The sequence below is a fragment of the Cricetulus griseus genome, chromosome 2 (assembly GCF_003668045.3).
Source record: "Cricetulus griseus strain 17A/GY chromosome 2, alternate assembly CriGri-PICRH-1.0, whole genome shotgun sequence".
Taxonomy (NCBI): Eukaryota; Metazoa; Chordata; class Mammalia; order Rodentia; family Cricetidae; genus Cricetulus; species Cricetulus griseus.
Genome location: NC_048595.1, coordinates 199802358 through 199822125, shown reverse-complemented (window position 1 = coordinate 199822125; position 19768 = coordinate 199802358). Strand labels below are relative to the sequence as shown.

Here is a 19768-nt window from a genome sequence, read left to right as displayed (position 1 = left end):
GTCTGTCATAAATGTGCTCAGAGATCTAGGGTTAGGATTTGGGGAGAATGATCAGAGTGCCTGAGACTCTTAGCAAATCTGCCCTCCTCTGACTGATGGAAAACCACAACCTGAGGTAGCCCTCATATTCGGGGAAAACAGACATGGTGTGAAAGCATGTCGCCACAAACTCAGAAGCTGCCTCTGCTGTACAGAGTTTATATTTTTTAAAACATCTCCAGAATCTTCTGATAGTTGATTGAAAGAGCCCTAACTCACACCTCCTTAGAGACAGTGGCACTCAGGAGGCAGAGACAGGAGGATTTCTGTGAGTTTTACTGATCTACAGAGCAAGTCCCAGGTCAGCCAGGGCTGCACAAAGAGACCCTGTCTTGAAAAATAAAACAAAATAGAAACATATTTCCTTTGCCCCTCCTACGTTCCTGGATCCTTATTAACCTAATAGTAGTTACTTTCACAGAGGTCAAGTAAGTCGCTCAAATTCAGAATAAATGATGATAAAGAGTCTAACCCAGGTCTGTTTAACTTCAGTGTGTGCTTTGAATAGCTTGGCACTTGGACTTTGTAAAGCTGGACAAGAGATGGTTGGCATTTTATAGGGTGAGACAGGATGGAGTTCCTTTCCTCCCTAGGACATCAACTGTGGAAGAAAGTTTTGGGGGCTCCCCTATCTCAGAAGCACTCACTGAGCAAACCTGTTCCTGTGCTTTTCATATGAGTATAGACTTTTGCTAGACTTCCTGGGAGTTCACAATCCTGCATCCTTGTGTACATTCTACTGTCAAAGGGTACATTAGCTAAGGGTCTGCACCCTTCTCCATGGCAGCCCCAGGATGGTTCTCATGGCACCCCATGCATTCTTAGGATCCAGGTTCCACTTGTGAATCTCAGTGTGAGTCATTGGCAAGTCCTGGGTCTTCCTTCTCCCCAGTGTAATATGAGATGCTCACACTCTATTCTCCTGGGAGCCTGTGTGAGAATTAATTACCAGCACATCCCAGGAACTGGTAAAGACTTGACTGCAGGAGAATGTGTGGTGGGATACCACACCCCCTGGACAGACCTGAGGAACTTGGAAATTAAGTGATGGCTGGCAGAGCCCTGCACATGGAGCTGAAGACTTACTTGGCTCTGCTTGGAGACCATAGAATGTGGTCCTTCTGGACTTCATCCCAGCCATTTTCCCTGACTTGGACAGAGCTGCCTTGTTCTTAGTCACAGGCCATTGTGTGGCGTGAAGTTCTGGGGTTGAGAGGCATCCTGGGGCTTGGATGCCCTGTAAAGGCCCAGGCTGGCATGACTCCTAAATTAATAATGTATTTAGCTGTGGGAAGAGGTCTTTGAGAGAGCGAGAGCCTGGAGGAGGTGTTCCTCTGAATGTGTCATTGCACAACTTGGCACGAAAAGGGTTACCCAGAGCAGCAGCCATCTTGCTACAGCCGATGCTTTGTTCCCAGCTGAGGAGCTGAATGGCTCCTTTCTAGGGCTGGGGGATTTTATCTAAAAGCCTCTCTGCTTTTTGAGGAGGGGGCACTTTCCTGCACTCTTTCCCCAGTTCCACAGAGGACACTTTAGTTCTTGAATTTTGGCTCAGAAGTTCTGAGTCTAGGACAAGAAAAAGGGAGCCATTTCTTCAGCAAAGAAATCTGTGCTTGTTCACAGATGAAATATTCTGTTAGTCTCTGGGTTGGTTCTCTCCACCCCCACATTTGGAGATGTGTCTACCCTCCCCTGCCTTGTCCCGTTTCCCCCACTCCGACCCCCAGGGTCTGTAACATGTCACTGCTGTTGGGTACTCAGCCACTTTTCCCTCTGTTTTCTCCACAGCAAGCCCCGCCCAACACCGACTGGCGTTTCTCTCAAGCCCAGAGACCCGGCACAAGCGGGTAGGTGACAGAATCTCCAGCCCACCCCCTTCTCTGCGGCATTTTCTCAGTGATGACGTGGGAGGAGACGAGGGGAGGGCTCGGCATTTTCTACAAATGGCTGCTTTCCTCGTTTCATGATTTCAAGGAGGCTTTTGTGTCCTGGGGTCTGCGTACAGACCCCAGGAAGAAGAGATGCCTTCTGTGCCAGTTTCGGAAGCAAAATTCACCCACTCACCCCCTTCCTTCTCCCAGCCACAAGCACATTTTCCTATCTCCTGAAGGCGCTGTGGGACCCAGGGATAGACGGGTGGGGGTGGGGTGAGGAGGATTTTGCGTCCTATCCATTGTTTACATTCTCCATGTTTACATTCTCCTATCGCAGTCGAGCGGCTCTATCCTGACCTGCGACTAAAGTAGAGGAAATGGGGCAGGAAAAAAGTCCCAGTCAGAACCTTCCCTGCACCATGGAGGAAAGAAAATGGAGAGGAGAGAGAGAGGAGAGAGGAGAGAGGGGGGGGAGAGAGAGGGAGAGGAAGGGAGGGAGGGGATGGGAGGGAGGGAGAGGAAGGGAGGGGAGGGGAGGGACAGAGAGACACACACACAGACAGAGACACAGACAGAGAGACAGACAGAGAGAGCATGCTCGGCCGTGGGAAAAGGAAACAGCACAGCTGGAGGTGCACTGCTTATAAAATGATACATTCTCATGACAACATGAGAAATAGAAAGCTGCTCTAGGGAGGACTAAGGCAGGGCTCCCTCACCCTGCTTCTCCAGCTGCCCCCTGACCCCACAGGTCCCGCCCTGTCTGCTTACCAGATTTTGACTCTGCCTCCCCTTTCTCCAGCCTGCATCTCCCCCACTTTCTTACCTCAGCATCCTCCCCAAAGTCTGTCTGCCTCTCCCTCTCTCCATCCCTGACACCTGTGTCACCTTGCAGTAGTTGGCAACTCTCCTGTACTGTGCCTGCCGTGGCTGGTGCTCAATAAAAGTGGAAGGAAGGAAGACATTCAACTCTTCCTAGTGCCAAACTGGACTGTTTTTCCTTCCTCTGTGTCCCTTTACTTGTCCTCTTTTGTTTTGTCTCCTGTTCCAGTCATTTTCCTGTGTCACTGTGGTCTTCTATCCATGCTCCAAATTCCTCTTTTTCTCTCTTTCTGCTTCCCTGTTCCTTTCTAAGGCTCACTGTGTCATTCAGTCTCTGTCTATTCTGCTTCTCAGAGTCTGTTTCTCTCTCTCTGTCTCTGTGTCTGAGTCTCTCTCTCTCTCTCTCTCTCTCTCTCTCTCTCTCTCTCTCTCTCACACACACACACACACACACACACACACACACACACACACACACACACATCCCTGTCCCTCTTGGCATTTGTGAGCAAGCCAGCACCCAGGCGCCTCCTTCTCCCTCCCCTCATACTTAGAGCCTTTGATAGCTGCCCTCCCCCACTACCCCTTCTACCCTGTCTGCCCCAGCTGTTCATTTCATTCCGGTATAAATGCCTGCTGAGACAGGAACCCCCTATGGGGGCGGGGAGGAGGATGAACTTCAGTTGGTGTGGGGGGCGTGAGTGGGATCTGGGCCAGCCTGCCAGGAGCAGGGTAGAGGCAGTCCAGGGAGGGAAGCAGGGCTTGGGCTTGCTCCCTTTCTATGTTTGCCTACACGCTAAGATGGTGAGTTTTGCATCTTCCATTCTGCTTTTTCTTCAGGGGGCCAAGCCCTAGCTACAATAAGAATCCAGAAGCCTTGAGTCCAGGCAGATTCCAGCTCGTAGGCATGCACAGGCTTGTCTGCAGCATCAGGAATGCAAAGCACTTCCTAGAAGGCCCCTAAAAGGCAGCCAGAAAAGTCTGGGGCTGCCATTGCCCCTGCTTTGACCCCAGCTGTTTCCTTTTTCCTTGCTGGCCTTGCCAACCTTCAGTAGGTTGTTCTTAGACTCACTCATTGAGCTTTTATTGAGCATCTACTGTAAGTCAGGCACTGTGCTAACATGCCTGTGAGAATGAACAAGCAGACACCATCCCCAAACTCTGAAGTTTCCAGTGTAGTGGAGGAAAGAAAATGGACAACAAATCACACTACACAAACAAAAACCTGTAGTCACAAATCATTAAAGCCCATCGAAGGAGAGGATGAGTGTAATAGGGAAATAAAGAAATGTTTCCAGGAAGGTGACATTTGAGTTGCAGAAGCTTGATGCTGTGCAGTTCTTTTTCCCTCTACCCTGGTCAGCCAAGACCCTGGTCCAGAAGCCACAGTTGTTGGTAGTCTTGAAAGCCCCAACAATTGTTTCTCACGTACCCAGGGAGCACCTTTCCCCCTGCTGCAGGTCCCTTCTCATCAGTGAGAGAGAGGCTCTGGTGGCCTGGAGTCCATGGGAGCTCTTAGGGAGAGGAAAAGGCTCGGGAGAGTCCCCCTTCCTTAGCTAACTTGCTAAGGACCTATTTGACTGGGCCCCAAAGTGTCCACAATGCAGCAAAAGCATCAGGTTGTAATCCGGAAGCACCAGCTTCCCTCCTTCATTTAGCCCTTAGCCAGGGTCTGCTGCAGTCCATACACCGCACGATAGATAAAGCTGGCCCCCAACCCCAAGGATTTGTGGAGGGCAGCATGCCATGGGGATCTGACCTAGTGAGAGAGCAGGAAGGCATCAGAAGGCAATGAGATGGGTGAAATCTGAAGCATTAGTGCAAGTGAACACACTGAAGACAAGGAAGAACATTCTAGATGCAGGAAGAACCTATGCAAAGGCCCTGTGGTGAGGCCTCTCATGATTGAAGAGAATAACAGGTGTTCTCTCTTGGCCGCCTTTTTGATGAGCATACTGGAGTGAGGGAATAGAGAAAGGCAATTTCTCTTATTCAGTGTAACCCTGGTAACAGCCCTCCACTGCTTCTCTGCCCACTATCTGGCCCACTGTCTGCCAGCCCTTCTGACCAAGCATATCAAGTTTAGAGCAGGGCCACTGTTAAACTCTTTAGTAACCCAGGGTGAAGTTTAAGACAACAGTAGGTCACACTGACCGGACAAAAGGGCAAGAGTCACACCCCAAAGTTCTTTGCTGATTCCATGTTTCTCCTTCCCACACCCACACTGTGCCTTCCCAGGTCATCCCTCTGGCTTCTGATCCTAACACAACCACTGTTCCAAGCCTTGAGCCCAACAAGCTATTTCTCTCTTTTAAGCTGTAACCTGGACTGGGCCTTGCTCTGAAGCTGTTCCCAGAGTCTCTGGTACCACCTTGTTCTCCTTTGTGGCTCCATGTTATAGTCTTCTCCAACCTGGGAGCCTCCTATTCCTCCTCTATGACACCACCCCACTGTCTCTTAGATTGGGCAGTTGTTCAACAAATAAATAATTAAATCATAATTTTTTTCTTTCTCACAAAATAGTACATTCTTGGAGCTCGAGCTCTGAGGTTTAGAGTACTTACTGCTCTGTCAGAGTTCAGTTCCCAGCACATATGTTTGGGTAGCTCAAGAGAGATAGAAAAACAGGAGATATAGAGAATGAGAGAGAGAGAGAGAGAGAGAGAGAGAGAGAGAGAGAGAGAGAGAGAGAGAAGACAGGTGTTGATGGCTCATACCTTTAATTCCAGCACTCAGGAGGTAGAGGCAGGCAGATCTCTGTGAGTTTGAGGCCAGCCTGGTCTACAGAGTGAATTCCAGGACAACCTCCAAAACAATACAGAGAAACCCTGTCTTAAAAAACAACAAAAACAAACAAACAAACAGAGGAAAAACAGAGAAACTTCCCCCATAATCTAGAAAGAGTGCCTAACATTTTGTTTTGTTTTGTTTTTGTTTTATGAGATGGTGTTTCATTGTGTGGCCTTGGCTGTCCTGGAACTGGGATTAAAGGTGTTCGCCACCATCACCCAGCTACTGATACAGAAAAAAGTATATATATATATATATATATATGGAAATAGACAATGTGCTGACACTCCCAGGTCCTGCCATTCAGCCCTAACTGTTGTCTTGTGCTGTTGAGATCCCCACCCATGTGCCCTCTTGGATGATTTCAAAGCAAATCTCAAACACTACATAATTTCATATGGGATTTTCCTGTCTTTTTTTTTTTTTTTTTAAATCAGGTGTGGTGGTGAATGTCTTTAATCTCAGTTCTCTGAAGACAGAGAAGGCAGGTGGATCTCTGTGAGTTTGAGGCCAGCCTGGTCTACAGAAAAGGTTCCAGCCAGTACAGCCAGGGCTGTTACACAGATAAACCATGTCTCAATATATCCCCTTAGTCTCTCAATCCTTTTTAGTATAAATGTTTCTGTTCCACCATTTTTGTATTTTGGTTGCAATTTATTCATTGTGAGTCATGAACATGCTCATTATGTATCTTTCTAAGCATTTTTATTTCTATAGTCAAGCAGCATGCATAAGCTTCTTTTTTAAAAAGTCTGAGAAACTTGTTCACTATAAGAATTTTCATTACTAGTCAACTGTTATTTTCTTACCATTTTTTAAAAATAGGAATCGAGGTCATCTTTTCAGTATTACTGTAGCCTATTTTTTTCTTCTTTATAACATGTCAGATGAATTCTCCATATCAAAAGAAATTCTTCAAAAGTCTTTTAAGTATTGCGTAACAACACCTCATATGGATAGAAATGTATATTTTCAGTTGCTAATAGAGTCTTGCTATGCTAACTAAATAAACATTCGTTCACATTTTAACACAATTAAGTACAGGCTATTGTCAGTGTGGCTTTCCCTGGTTTCTCACTTTTTCTTAGCTTAACACAGGGAATATTTTATCACAGCTCATCCCATATATACTCCTCCCCAGCCTCCACACACAGGGATAGCCAGAACACAGGGGTGCTTGGGAAATAGGCTCTTAAACACAGGCCACCTCCTTCATACTTACTTTCATCTTCAGATCTTGGAAGGGTCCCCTGAATCTGCTCCTAGGAATCCAGAGTCGCCTTGTTGAAGCCAAGTTTCTCTGCGTGAGATCATCATGGGCTTTAGGGTCATATTAGGACAGTGGGGAGTTGCAATTCTGTCACTTAAGTAGCTGTGTGTGACTTTGAGAAGGCCTTCAAGCCCTTCTTTCATCTGCCGGAAATCAGGGATAATCATAACCCTTTTGGGCAGAGCGTCTCAAAGGATGAAATAGATGATGAACCAACACAAGGCCCAGTGGGTCCAGGGCTCAGAACCACCCCGCCCCCACCCCTTCATTTCTTGCCCAGCTGCAGAAAGCTGGCAGCCGGCCCACCTGTTTGGCCTCTAGCCTCTGAGCATTTTCCTGACAGTCCACCAATCATGGTTCCAGGCCACTCTTGCACTCACCTTTATTCCCTAGGCAGCACGCCCACTGCCAGGGCACCCTGAGTTACCTCCTTCTGTGTTCTCCCTGCACTCTCATCACCCTCTAAGATCACCCCAGATGAGACGGAAGGTTCCTGGGTTTCATGCAGACAAGGGTTTTCCTGTCCTCTAAGGGGACCCTCACACCTTCCATCCTTGCCCAAGAGCAAGCAAGAATGGGTTTCATATAGTTAAATCTCACCATGGCAACCTTTTTTTTGTTTGTTTGTTTGGTTTCTCTGTGTAACAGTAGTTTTGGCTATCATGGAACTTTTTCTGTAGACCAGGATGGCCTCAAACTCACTGAGATCCACCTGCCTCTGCCTTCAGAGTTCTGGGACTGAAGGCGTGTGCCACCACCACCTGGCTGGCAACCTAGCTTCTAAGCACCTCAGGAGCTTTCCAGAACTCTGAGGAAGAAGCCAAAATGTTTTTGCTTCCCCAGCCAGTGTACCCCCACTCAAGTTCCTGAAGACATGGACATGCCCCTGCCCTGCCTTGAGAGCTGAGGACATAGCCAACCCCACCTCCCAGACTCCCCCCCCCCCAGTGCCTTGTGAGCTGTCATCTATACCCCTCTGTCTCCTAGGTGACTCGATTTTACCTCTCAGGGTGGGGGGCTGTTTTTTCAAGACAGGGTTTCTCTGTGTATCCCTGACTATCCTGGTACTCACTCTATATATAGACCAGGCTAGCCTCAAACTCAGAGATCTGCCTGCCTCTGTCTCCCGAGTGCAGGGATTAAGACGTGTGCCACCAATGCCCGGCTTAGGTTTTTAATCTTAAAATGTCTCAAATCTATCCAAAAGTTGAAAGGATAGTATGCTAAAGTACACATATTCTTGTGTTTAAAAAAAAAAAAAAACAACCTAAATTAACTATTCACTTGCACAGGAAGGCGCCCACACACAAGTCCTTTCCTTCAGGAACCATGTAGAAGAACCACAGGCGTCACAACCTTTGACACAGTGTTTGCCTGTAAGGACTCCTATAAAATCACAAAAATAACAGTCATATTTGAGGAATTTAACATTAATATTGTAAGACACAGTCCACTAGCAAACCTTCCCAAATGCTCTCAGTATGTCCTTTTAATCTGCTTTTTAAACTAAATTTAGAATTTGACCAAGGAGCATGAATTGCCTTTGTCATGTCTCGTCCTTCTGCTTTAATCAGCACAGCCCCCTTGGGCCTTTCTTTCTTTTTTTTTTTTTTTAAATAACATCGATACTTTTAAGACATACAGACTAGTAGTCTTTTAAATGCCCATAGTCTGGGTTCCTTGATTCTTTTGGCAAAATATCAACATAATCCCACAGTCTCAGCAGGAACATTCCATGGGTGGTCATTTGAACTTTCCACATCAGGAAGCACTTAATGTCAGTTTGTCCTGTTAGCGGCTTTTGACATCTGTTTGCCTTGTTATCAGAACTGCTGTCTGTTCACTTGGTAACAGTTGTGTCCCCAGGTTCCTTCATTATGGTTTATTTTCAATTTTGTTTACTTATCTCTTTTGAAACAAGCTCTCTCTGTGTAGCCCAGGCTTCTTACCTCTGAACTTTGGGGCTCAACTCATTAACCCACCTGGGCCTCCATAGTGCTGGCACTGCAGATGTCCATCACAGTGTCCAGCCTTATAAAGCTATTTTTATCCATTTGTCTTCTGAGAGGTTAGACATAGAGCCCCAAACCTTTGATATGCTAGGCAAGCACTCTACCACCAAGCCAGTCTTGCTTTTTCTTTTTTTTTTTATAAATTTCTGTTTAAATTAGAAACAATCTTATTTTACATTTCAATCCCAGTTCCCTCCCATCCTCCCACGTCTCCCTGCCCCCATCCATCCCTCCAGGGAGAGCGAGGCCTTCCATGGGGGATCATCACAGTCTGTCACATCATTTGGGGTAGGGCCTAGGCCCTCCCCCCATGTCAGTCTTACTTTTTTGAGACTGGGTCTTTCTAGATAACAGGGCTGGCCTTAAACTCGCACTCTTTTCCCTCAGCCTCCAGGGTTACACACACATGCACACATGAACATAATTTCTTCCACTCTTCCAGGTCTGTCCTGAAACCCTTTTCTTTGATACCAAATTCTTCTTTTTACTTCATAGGGACCTAACTCTCCCTTAGCTCTCCTCATTCATTTAAGCAACTTTTATTTATTTACTTGTTTAAAGCAACTTTATCTCTATGCAGCCCAGACTGATCTTAAACTCTGAAAAATCTTCCTGTCCCCTGGGGAGCAGAAAGAGTATGGGATAGGTAGGGTGTTAGTTGGGGAGGCAGGGGAGGAGGGGAGGGAGAGGGAACTGGGATTGTCATGTAAAACAAGCTTGTTTCTAATTCAAATAAAAAAAATGGAGGAAAAAATAAATCTTCCTGTCTCAGCCTCTGAGTGCTGGGATTATTGGCATGCACCACCAGGCCTAGCCTGGCAGCAATTGTTTATCAGGGGATCTTCTCTGTGCCAGATGGTGCCAATGTGTGGCAGGATGTATGTGGGGCCAGATGGGTGTCATGTTTCTTCCCTCAGCCCTGCAAACTAGAATAATTTGATCCTTGAAAATCCATATGATGGCTAGGTATGGTTGTGTATACTTTTAATCCCAGCACTCACAAGACTTGAGACAGGAGAATTACTATGACTTTGAGGCCCACATGGGTTGTACGAGTTGTAGGCCAGGCTGGCCTACAGAGTGAGACTGTCACGAAAACAAACAAAAAACAAAGACAGACAGAGACAGAGAGGAAGGAAGGAAAGAGACACGGAAATTGTCACCCTGGGAAAGGTCCACACTGAGCATGATGAGTTACAATCTCTTAGCATTCTTATTAGTTTAAAAAACATGAGTCACTTCATGTTTTCAATGCACAGTGCTTCAAAGTGACCTGATGAAGCCAGGTGCCCAGGCTTCCTACCAAGTGCTTCAGTAGGAGACTGACACTTGTTCCTGAGGCACTTGAAGGAGCAGATGGGACACCAGTAGTTCCAGGACCACACAGGGCCCCGCCCAGCCCTGGTAAATTTTAGAAACCCCAGGACATATTTTATTTACATCACAAAAACAAAGGCTGTGGTTTCACATTCTGGGGATCAGCAAGAGGGAGCTTATAGGGGAAGTTACTGGGAAACTGGTGATAGCCTTAGAGTGTGTGTGTGTGTGTGTGTGTGTGTGTGTGTGTGTGTGTGTGTGTGTGTGTGTGTGTGTGTGTGAAGCAGGATGGACAGCTTGGTGAGACTGTAGACTACATGGAGGACTTAGGAAAACACTGAGCAGATCTGAACTTGGGAAACTGCTGGTGGCTGCTGGGTGGTTACTTAGGGCCTCCCGAGTTCCCTGTTATTTTCTCTCTTGTTTCTGGCCCTTCCTCATTGTTTCTTCCACTGTCCTCAGGCTGTGACAGTAGGTCACAACCTATCTTGAAGGATGGAGGAATGGCATTCACTTAATGCACCCAGGCGAGACAGCAGCAAGTTGGCCCAGGGAATGGACTCATTGGGGTCTGGCTTCTGAAGGATTATATAAACTCCCCTACTCCATTCGGAAACTGGTCTTGGGTATGGGGTAGGGATAGATCTGTGAACCCTGGTAAGAGGCTGAGGGAGAATGAGCAGGGCTGGCCTGGGATACTGGTGACCATGTCACTGTCTCCACAGCTCTCAAAATGGTGATGAAACCGGCACCTGGCCCAACAACCAGTTTGATACAGAGATGCTGCAAGCCATGATCTTGGCCTCTGCCAGTGGTAAGTGGTACCCATGGGTATGAAAGGATGGGAGACTGAGGGAGGGGTGTTGCCATCATAGCTATGGATGGGGTATAAGTCTGTGTGACTTCTCTGAAAGATCAAGTGATCTCCCATGACCTAGCTCCAGGTTGAGAAATAACAAAGGGATTGAGAGGTCCTAAAAGCCCAGTGCAGAGTGAGCAAGTAATCTACCAAGGAGATGTAAAGGGAGCAGTTATAAGTCTAACTGTGAGGTGGACATGGAGGCATATGCCTGTAATCTCAGCATTGCATAGGCTAAGGCAGGAGGATTTCCAGAATTTGAGACCAGTCTGGGTTACAAAGCAAGACCTTGCCTCAAAAAACAGACAGACAAGTCTGACTCTGAGAAGGGTCAGCACAGGTCACACCAGAGCTCTACCACTTACTGACCTTGTGACTTGGAGTAGTTTGTTTGTTCTCTTTAAACTTAAGCTTCCTCAGCCAAGAAAATGGCTAACAACCCCACCAGGTTACTGTGAGGACTGAAGGAGCTGTGAGTACTGGGCCCGGCACATGTTAGACTCGGTTAGTGGGTGTGGATGTTCCCAACAGATGACATCAGGCCACTCTTTTCTGCTCCCCTTTGTCTCCAGGTCATAACTGTAGTTTTCTTAGCCACAAGGTTAATAAAGAGCCTCAGTTGTAACATTGATTCAGGCCATAGTTGTCCATGAAGAGTCACACGGTCCTTCCACTGCTTGGGCAAGCAGAATCAGTTCACGAACACTTAAGAGCACAGGCTTTGGAAGCAGGCCAATCTGGGTTCAAATCCTGCTGTCTCCACTTAGGGCTAAGGCATTAGGTAAACAATTAAGCCCCTCTGGGCCTCACTTTCACTTATGAAATATTTATAGGTCTCATTGTACTGTTTGAAGGTCAAATATGATTCCCCAACATAGGCTTGGTAGACAGTGGTTATAGTAACAGTGCTATAATTGATTAGTCATTATCTTTATTGACCGGTAGGGATAAAAGAGAGAGAGAGAGAAAAAAAAATAAAAGAAGCAGCAGCATTTTTCTTTCAAGACAGGGGCAAATGTAGCCAGGCTGATTTCCAACTCCAAAGTGTCTGAGGATGACCTTGAACTTCTGATCCTCTTGTCTCCCTCTCCTGAATGCTGGGATAATAGCTGTGTGATACTATCTATGCCTGGTTTATAAGGTGCTGGGGATCAAATCCCCAGGACTTTGTACATGCCAGAGAAGCACACCCCAGAATCAGAATCTAACTTCTATTACACATGAGTAAAGGTACCACCATAAAACTCATTACTTTGTATTCTAATCCAAAAAAATTAAAATGGAATAAGTTACAAGAAAAAGAACCTAGCACCTGTTGACAAGGACTAACTTCCGGCCCAGAAAAAGTGGAATCTATGGGAAGTTTACAGAAGATTAAGGCCCTGGACTCACACCTTGAGTGTAGCTGAGGGACTGATAGACCTATCATCATGGCAAACTTTTAGGACTTTGTTTCAACTAATCCTCTCTACAATGGTGAGACGTAAGGCAAGCTCTGATGCTCTGTGCTTGGCAGAGGGATGTGAAATGCCACCCACCTGGAGCGCCCCAGTATTCAGCAGAGCTGGGATTCTAACTCAGCTCTGCTCCCAGGGCCATGCTCTTTCTTCCACAGTCACCTTTGACCTTTAGGTCTAGCCTGTTGCCCTCTTAGCTGACTGGACCTAGAGGCTGGATTCTCCTGGTGTGCCCTGCATTATTCTCCCTAATTAGAGTTGCCCAATAAAATCTAGAGTTGCCAGTTAAATCTGCTTTTCAGATGCATATATAATTTGGGTGGTTTTGTTGTTGTTGTTTTTTCTAGACAGGATTTCTCTGTGTAGCTCTGGCTGTTCTGGAACTCATCCTATTGACCAGGCTGATCTCAGAGGTCTGCTTTCCTCTGCCTCTGGGATTAACTACTGCCACCTATTATACAGTTTTAGTATAATCCATCTTATACTGTTCCACAAGGCAAACTATATTAAAAATTTTAATCATCTACCCAAAGTTCAGAGATAGCTGGAAACCATATATTTTTTACTTATTATGATTTATTAATCTAACCCTCCATGTCTGTGAGAGTGAATGATGCCTGGCCTTTGGATGACCAAAGGGCAGAGGATGGGGAAACATGATGGGGCTTCAACCTCTTGGGACAGGGCTGAGATCCTTGAGCTCCAGCTGCAGGCACTGGGCCTGGGGAGGTGCCAGGTCCAGCTCTTGAGGGAAGTAAACAGGTCTCTTTAGCTGTTGTGGCCCTGAGCCCTAAGGCCAAAAAGCAGGCTTTTCAGCCCAAATCCAGATGCTAAAAACAGACATGGAAGCAGTATTTATGGCCCAAAACCTTCCCAGAAGGTCTCCCTGGAATAGTGCCATGGCCACATGCATGCTCCCCTGTCAAGGCCCCACCCATCCAGCCCACACAGGACCTGACCCAAGGCTGAGCCTGGGGCTCTGGGGGAGCAGACTCCCGGGGTGGAGGTGGCAGGGTCAAGCCCTGCTCTTGCTTTCACACCTACTTCCTAGTCTCAAAGCCTGAGAGGCTCCTGGAGCCCAGCCCAGTGAGGGGAGATGGGAGGGACCCTTGAGAGTGCTCTTAAATAAACACACGGGGGAGGTGCACCCAAAAGGAGGCTGCGGTTTTGCAGCTGTGCCAGCTTTCAGCTCGGTTCCTTGGCTATCTATCTCTGGCTATTGCTATTGTGGGGTCTTTGTCTAACTTGCGCTGGCAACATTAAGGGGACAGTAGAGGGGGTGTGGGGGGTGGTAATGAGTTTGGAGCTGGAGGGAAGCCAGCACTCCTCTTCCAGCTAGAAGAGATCCTGTCTCTTTGCATTTCTAAGTCCCTGTACTCTGGGACTAAGAGAAAACCCTAGTTCTAGACCAGGCCAAGTCTTGGGGGTAGGATTATAACCAGGAAGGCCACTGGAGTCTCTGAATCAGAAGGTCAGAGTTGGCAATCTAGCTTCTTCCCCCACAGATTCAGAGAGGGGTGGCTGAGGTGTATAGGCCCTCAGACAAGATCAGACAGCCCTAAGGCCGACCTGGCAGGGCAGGACTCCAATGTTCGGCTGTTGACTTCAGCATCTCCATCTCTCCCTCCTGATCCACTTCAGACTCTCCAGTCATTCAATTAAGCACTTCCTGTCTTTCAGTCTCCCTTCTCTGTACACACACACACACACACACACACACACACACACACACACACACAACACACACCACACACACACACACACACACACACAACACCTACCTTCTTAAGCCCCTAAATCACTTTGGAATCCTGGCTCTTTGAAATTGGATCTGAGCCCTTCCCCCTTCCATTCCCAGGCTGGCGGAGTCTGTGAGCTTGAGGGGAGGGGTGGGGCACGGAGGACTGCTACCTCCTGGAGTTAATTAGGGAAATGTCAGCAAATGAAAGGGTTGAGGGGGATGGGTGGAGGCAGCTGCTCCCTCCTACCAGGCCTGCTCCCAGAAGGCCCTCAGCTCCAGGACTTTGGGGACTGGAACTAGGGGGCTGTGAAAAGCCGGACACTGGAGTGCAGAGGCAGAGACACTCTGGCACATCTCTGACCTTCCTTTCTCTTGCCTTCCCCTCTTACCCGAACTGGAAATATTTCCTGTCTCCATTTCTCAATCCTTGGTTGATGTCCCAGAATTACTCAGCCTCTCTGGCTTTAGTCTCCCTCTCCACTAGCTCCAAGGTCTAGGGTGGAGGCAGCAGCTAGGTGGTAAACTCTCCAGCTTTTGGTCAGGCTGGGCAGGGCCTTCCTGGGGCTTTAACTCTCTGTGTCAGAGGGTTTCAGAGCTCTCAACTGGGAATCTGGGATTCAAACTCCCATTTCTCTTCCACCACCAGCTCCAGTCAGAGAGTATAGTGGAACAGCTATCACACTGGATGAAGAGGGTGACGAGGAGGGGGCAGCTGTGCCTAGCATTTACCGAACACTTGTCAAGTGCCAGAGCACTGAGTGTCGGTCTCATTTAATCCTCACGGAACCCCCCATGATGGGTATTTCTGGGTTTCAGCTGCTCATGTGGACTCAAGTCTTCCGGAGATCACTTTACCATGCAAATCAGGGACCTGCATTTTAAGCACGTGTGCCACTCTGAGCTCCAGTTTCTTCCTCTGGTCAGTGGGAAGTTGGCCTAAGTGTCACTGAGTCACCTGCCTCAGGCACTGAACCCCAAAACTGTACATCATCTCCTGGAGTGAGGGGTGTAAGAACAATACACCTGGATGACCCTGACCCCACCCCCTAACAACGGGGCACGCACCCGCCATGCATTGCGACCTGTGAGGACTCTTGTGCAGGTGCAAAACCCCAGTGCGCATACTGCGTACACAACCTCCCCTTTAAAAGGTCCTGCCGTCCATCTCTTTTCCCTTCTTTTTGGCTACTCTTGGGTTGGCTGACTAACCATCCGCCTCTCCACCCCTTTCTGGTAAATAAACTCCCACATGGGTTGTTCATCCGTTGTTCCTTTCTTTCTTTCTTTCTTTCTTTCTTTCTTTCTTTTTTAAGATTTTATTTATTTATTATGTATACAACATTCTGCTTCCATGGATATCTGCACACCAGAAGAGGGCACCAGCTCTCATAACGGATGGTTGTGAGCCACCATGTGGTTGCTGGGAATTGAACTCAGGACCTCTGGAAGAACAGTCGGCGCTCTTAACCTCTGAGCCATCTCTCCAGCCCCGTTGTTCCTTTCTTTATATCAGCAGCTGCTGCTTAAACAAAAGAATAACAAAGGGCAACCCTCCTTTGCCCATTTCTTTGCCCCCAGAGCAGGGATACAGTCCAAGCGGGTGGTAGTGGTAAAGGTACCCATTTCTGCCACTTAGACATACTTAAGATGGAGTCTCACTATAACACATACTATCTGGTACTGCCCTTCTCTCAGCCTTGCCCCCCTATTTTGTAAAATAAGGACAGAGCCCCATGCCTGAGTGCTGTGTTGAGGTTGAAGTGACCATACATGTGCTTGCCCCTGAGTCGGCTGTCCAATATACTTTCAAGAAGTGGAGGCAGCCAGGCCTGGTGTGGCCAGTACCTATAACCTCAGCTTTCAGGAGATGGAAGCTGGAGGATTTCTGGTTTGAGCTATCCACTCTGGACTTCTCCCCCCAGCTCCTTATGCAAGGAGGCTGCCTTGGTGACCACTGTATGCCCAGTGGTCAGGTTCCAGTGGGCAAGACCTTTTTTTTTTTTTTTTTTTTTTTCAAAAACAAAAAACAAGGGCTGAGGATGTAGCTCAGTGCTAGAGTACTTGTGCAAGGCCCACAGTTGAATCCTTGGCACCAGGGTTTGGGAGTGGTGGAGGACAGAAAAAGAAAGGAATAAGTCTGTTGGGCTGGCATGTGAACACACTCAGCACTCAGGAGGCAGAGAGTCTGGTCTAAACAGTGTCAGGCCAGCCCAGTGCTACACAGTGAGACCCTGTCTTTTTGTTTTTGTTTTTGTTTTTGAAGAAAGGGTTTCTCTGTATATCCCTGGCTGTCTTAGAACTTGCTCTGTAGATCAGGCTGGCTGGCCTTGAACTCAGAGATATGTCTGCCTCAGGCTCTGGAGTGTTGGGATTAATGGCAATGGCATGCCCCATCATCAACTGCCCATATCTTAACAACAACAAGAACTAACTGCCTGGCAGTGGTAGAACATGCCTTTAAACCCAGCACTTGTGAGGCAGAGGCAGGCAGATCAATGTGTACAAAGAAACCTTGTCTCAACACACACACACACACACACACACACACACACACACACACACACACACACACACACACACACACACACACACACAGAGGACTAGGCTGGGTATGTAGTTCAGCTTGGGGAGTGTTTGCCTAGCATGTGCAAAGACATGAGTTCAATTCCCAGCACCACACAGAGAAATGCTAGTTAGTATGTTTTGAGCACTTACCACACACCAAGGTATTCTAGGCACATTACAAGCATCTTCTCATTTAATTCTCACCCAAAGTGGATACTCCCTATTACCTTCATCTTACGGATTAGAAAAGAGATGGTATAGGGAGGCTAGGCCAACTTGCTGAAGATCATGGGAAGAAAGAGAGCTGGGAATCAAACCTGATTTTCATCCCTCCTTGCACATCGAAGAGACTGTCTTGGTGGTCGGGTCCCAGTGTGTTACAGGCATCCACTAACTGCTATGTAAGGGAGTTGGAGAGTCACTGCCCGCATCTGACCATGTCTCTGTCCTGTCTCTGCAGAAGCTGCTGATGGGAGCTCCACTCTGGGAGGGGGCGCTGGCACCATGGGTTTGAGCGCTCGATATGGACCCCAGTTCACCCTACAGCACGTGCCTGACTACCGCCAGAATGTGTACATCCCCGGCAGCAATGCCACACTGACCAATGCAGCTGGCAAACGAGATGGCAAGGCTCCAGCAGGCGGTAACGGCAACAAGAAGAAGTCGGGAAAGAAAGAGAAGAAGTAATATGGAGGCCAGGCCTTGAGCCACAGGGCAGCCTCCCTCCCCAGCCAGTCCAGCTTGTCCTTACTTGTACCCAGGCCTCAGAATTTTAGGGCTCACCCCAGGATACTGGTAGGAGCCAAGGCCATGCTCCCCGTTGGGAAACAGAAATAAGTGCCCAAGTCAACACTCCCTCTCTGTGCCCTAGGGGGTTGAATATGCAAAGAGAGTTCTGCTGGGAACCCCTATCCAATCACTGATCATACCCCCAAGGGTAGTAGGGTTAGCGTGGACACACAAAAAAAAAACCATACCACGGTCCCTTAGTTACAGCTGAACTCCTCCACCTTCCAACTCAGTCAGGCTCATCCATCTCCTGCTTCCCTCTCCTCACCCAACCCACCCCCTTCAGTCCCTCTCTTGAGCAAGGTGGTTGGGCTGTTGTGGGGACAGGTGACCCAAGCAGGCTCCTAGTTCTGGAGAGTTGGGCGAGTGTTATAACCTTTTGGCCTCTCCATCAGTTCAGCTTTCCCCCAAAGCATGGTTTGGTACCAGTCTTCTCATTTCCTTCTAGAGCCTGAGACCAATGCTTAAGTTTGGGGGACACAGTCACCATCCCCCTGGTACTGATGCTTGCTGGATTTTCGGGAAGGCATTTTGCTACCCAGTCTCTTTTCACTGCCTGGGGATCAGTCTTTTGTTTTTCATTGTTTGATGTTCCCATGTTCCCACTGCATGCTATGACTTCCCTACTCCTCAAAGAAGAGACTCCTTTGCATGTCTGGAGACAGTAGGGGGTGGTAAGCTAAAGGGAAGCGGCCAATGGACAAAACAGCTCATTAACGGGGTCTTGCAAGGGGCTCTGTATGTACCCAGGGTACTGGCCCAACCCCCCAATTCTAGCCATAGACAAACTCCAGGCCAGACCCCTCCACCCTGGTTCAGCCTGGGCAGCTTGGGCTGAGCCACCAGGACCAATAGATTTAAGCTGGCATTTCAGTCCAAGAAGGCTTCTAAGTGGATTTAGGACCTGAGAGGAAGAGGGGCCTCTGTGGGTGCTGGGTACTCCAGAGGTGCCCCTGGTGGAAGGGTGGGTCAGTGGTCCTAGCAGGAAGGGAGACCCAGCAAGGCCATTCTTGCTGGGTTGAGTCAAGGAGCTAGAACAAGGGACCAAGTGGCTGTAAAGTCTCAAGCCAATGATGGGGCTTCTCCACTGGGCTCCTGTAGTCCTCAAGTCCCTGGCCTCCACCTTACCAGGTGCCACTTCTCAGAAGGCCACTGCCCAGGCCCCCAGGCCGCCCCTTCGTGGCCAGAGACTGGTTAAAGCCCCCCAGTGCCTCCTTGTGCATAGAACTTCCTCTGTCCACCCTCCTCTGCCCCAGCCCTTACAGTAGTGTAGAAGCCCCCGCCCCGCCCCCCCCCCCCCCCCCCGCCTCGGCTGGTGTAGAATAGCCAATAGTGTAGTGTGGTGTGCTTTTATGTGATGGCGAGTGGGCAACGGGCGGTGGGCTGTGCCGTCTGTCCTTGAATCTCAATCTGCCTGCGCGGCCCGTGCTGTGTTTCGTGCTGTGTCCACAACGCTGCGACGACCCCTCCCTGTACTGACTCCTCTATAAAAGCTTCTCTTCGCATAGTCACGTAGCTCCTGCCTATCCCCCTTCTGATATCTCTTGCAAGTTTTATACTCTAATATTTATATGGCTTTTTTCTTCGAAAATTAAAAATAAAAAAGGTTTCTTCTGAAAGGCTGACTGCGTCTGTTTATGAAATGGAGCACGCACGTGTGGATGGAGTCAAGGGGTTTGTACTGAATAATAGAATCAAAGGGTCATAGTTGTGTCTGGATTTTGTGTCACTAATTGCTTGAGTGCACAGTCCTCAGATGACTGCCCAATATGGCGTGCATGCTTCCAATACCCTGGTGTCTCTAATATGTGACGGACTGTAAATGGTGCATGTGGATCTGTATGCAGTGGTGTCGCTGGAGAGTCCAATGTGGGGGTGGGGAGTTTGAGTGCATGTGCGCAGATTTATGCTTAGTACTGTCTCTAGGCAGAAAAGGAGACCCTGTGTGGGAGGGGGAGCAGGAGCAGGAGTTGGGGCGGGAACTGAAATGCTGCCGGGAGGGTGCTGGGGACTTTTCTGTAGTTCCCGCCCCTTCCCCACTAGCTACCTCCCCTCCAGCCTCCGGAGGGGGCTCATCCAGAGGAGGGCGGGTTCTCCTTTGCCTTCCCTCCTCCAAAGCAGCAGCCTTGAAGTTTGAGAAAACAGTGGGCGTCAATGCCCAGGGGGCAATTCTCTAAAGATTTGATTCCATAACTTGGGCCTCAGTTTCTCTGCCTGGACAATGCCTACTTAT

At 48.3% G+C, this 19768-nt stretch overlaps 1 protein-coding gene across 5 annotated transcripts in view; it reads left to right on the top strand.

Annotated features, from left to right (window-relative positions):
• Positions 1-19154, top strand: part of LOC100753238 (protocadherin gamma-C5) — a 161767-nt gene extending 142613 nt beyond the window's left edge. For all 5 annotated transcript variants that reach the window (XM_035440175.1, XM_027398059.2, XM_035440174.1 and 2 more), the window contains exons 2-4: positions 1828-1886; positions 10850-10938; positions 17207-19154. In XM_035440175.1, coding sequence (XP_035296066.1) covers positions 1828-1886; positions 10850-10938; positions 17207-17433 — 375 coding nt within the window. In that variant the 3' untranslated portion in view covers positions 17434-19154. The remainder of the gene's footprint in view (positions 1-1827; positions 1887-10849; positions 10939-17206) is intronic.
• Positions 19155-19768: the final 614 nt, after the last annotated feature.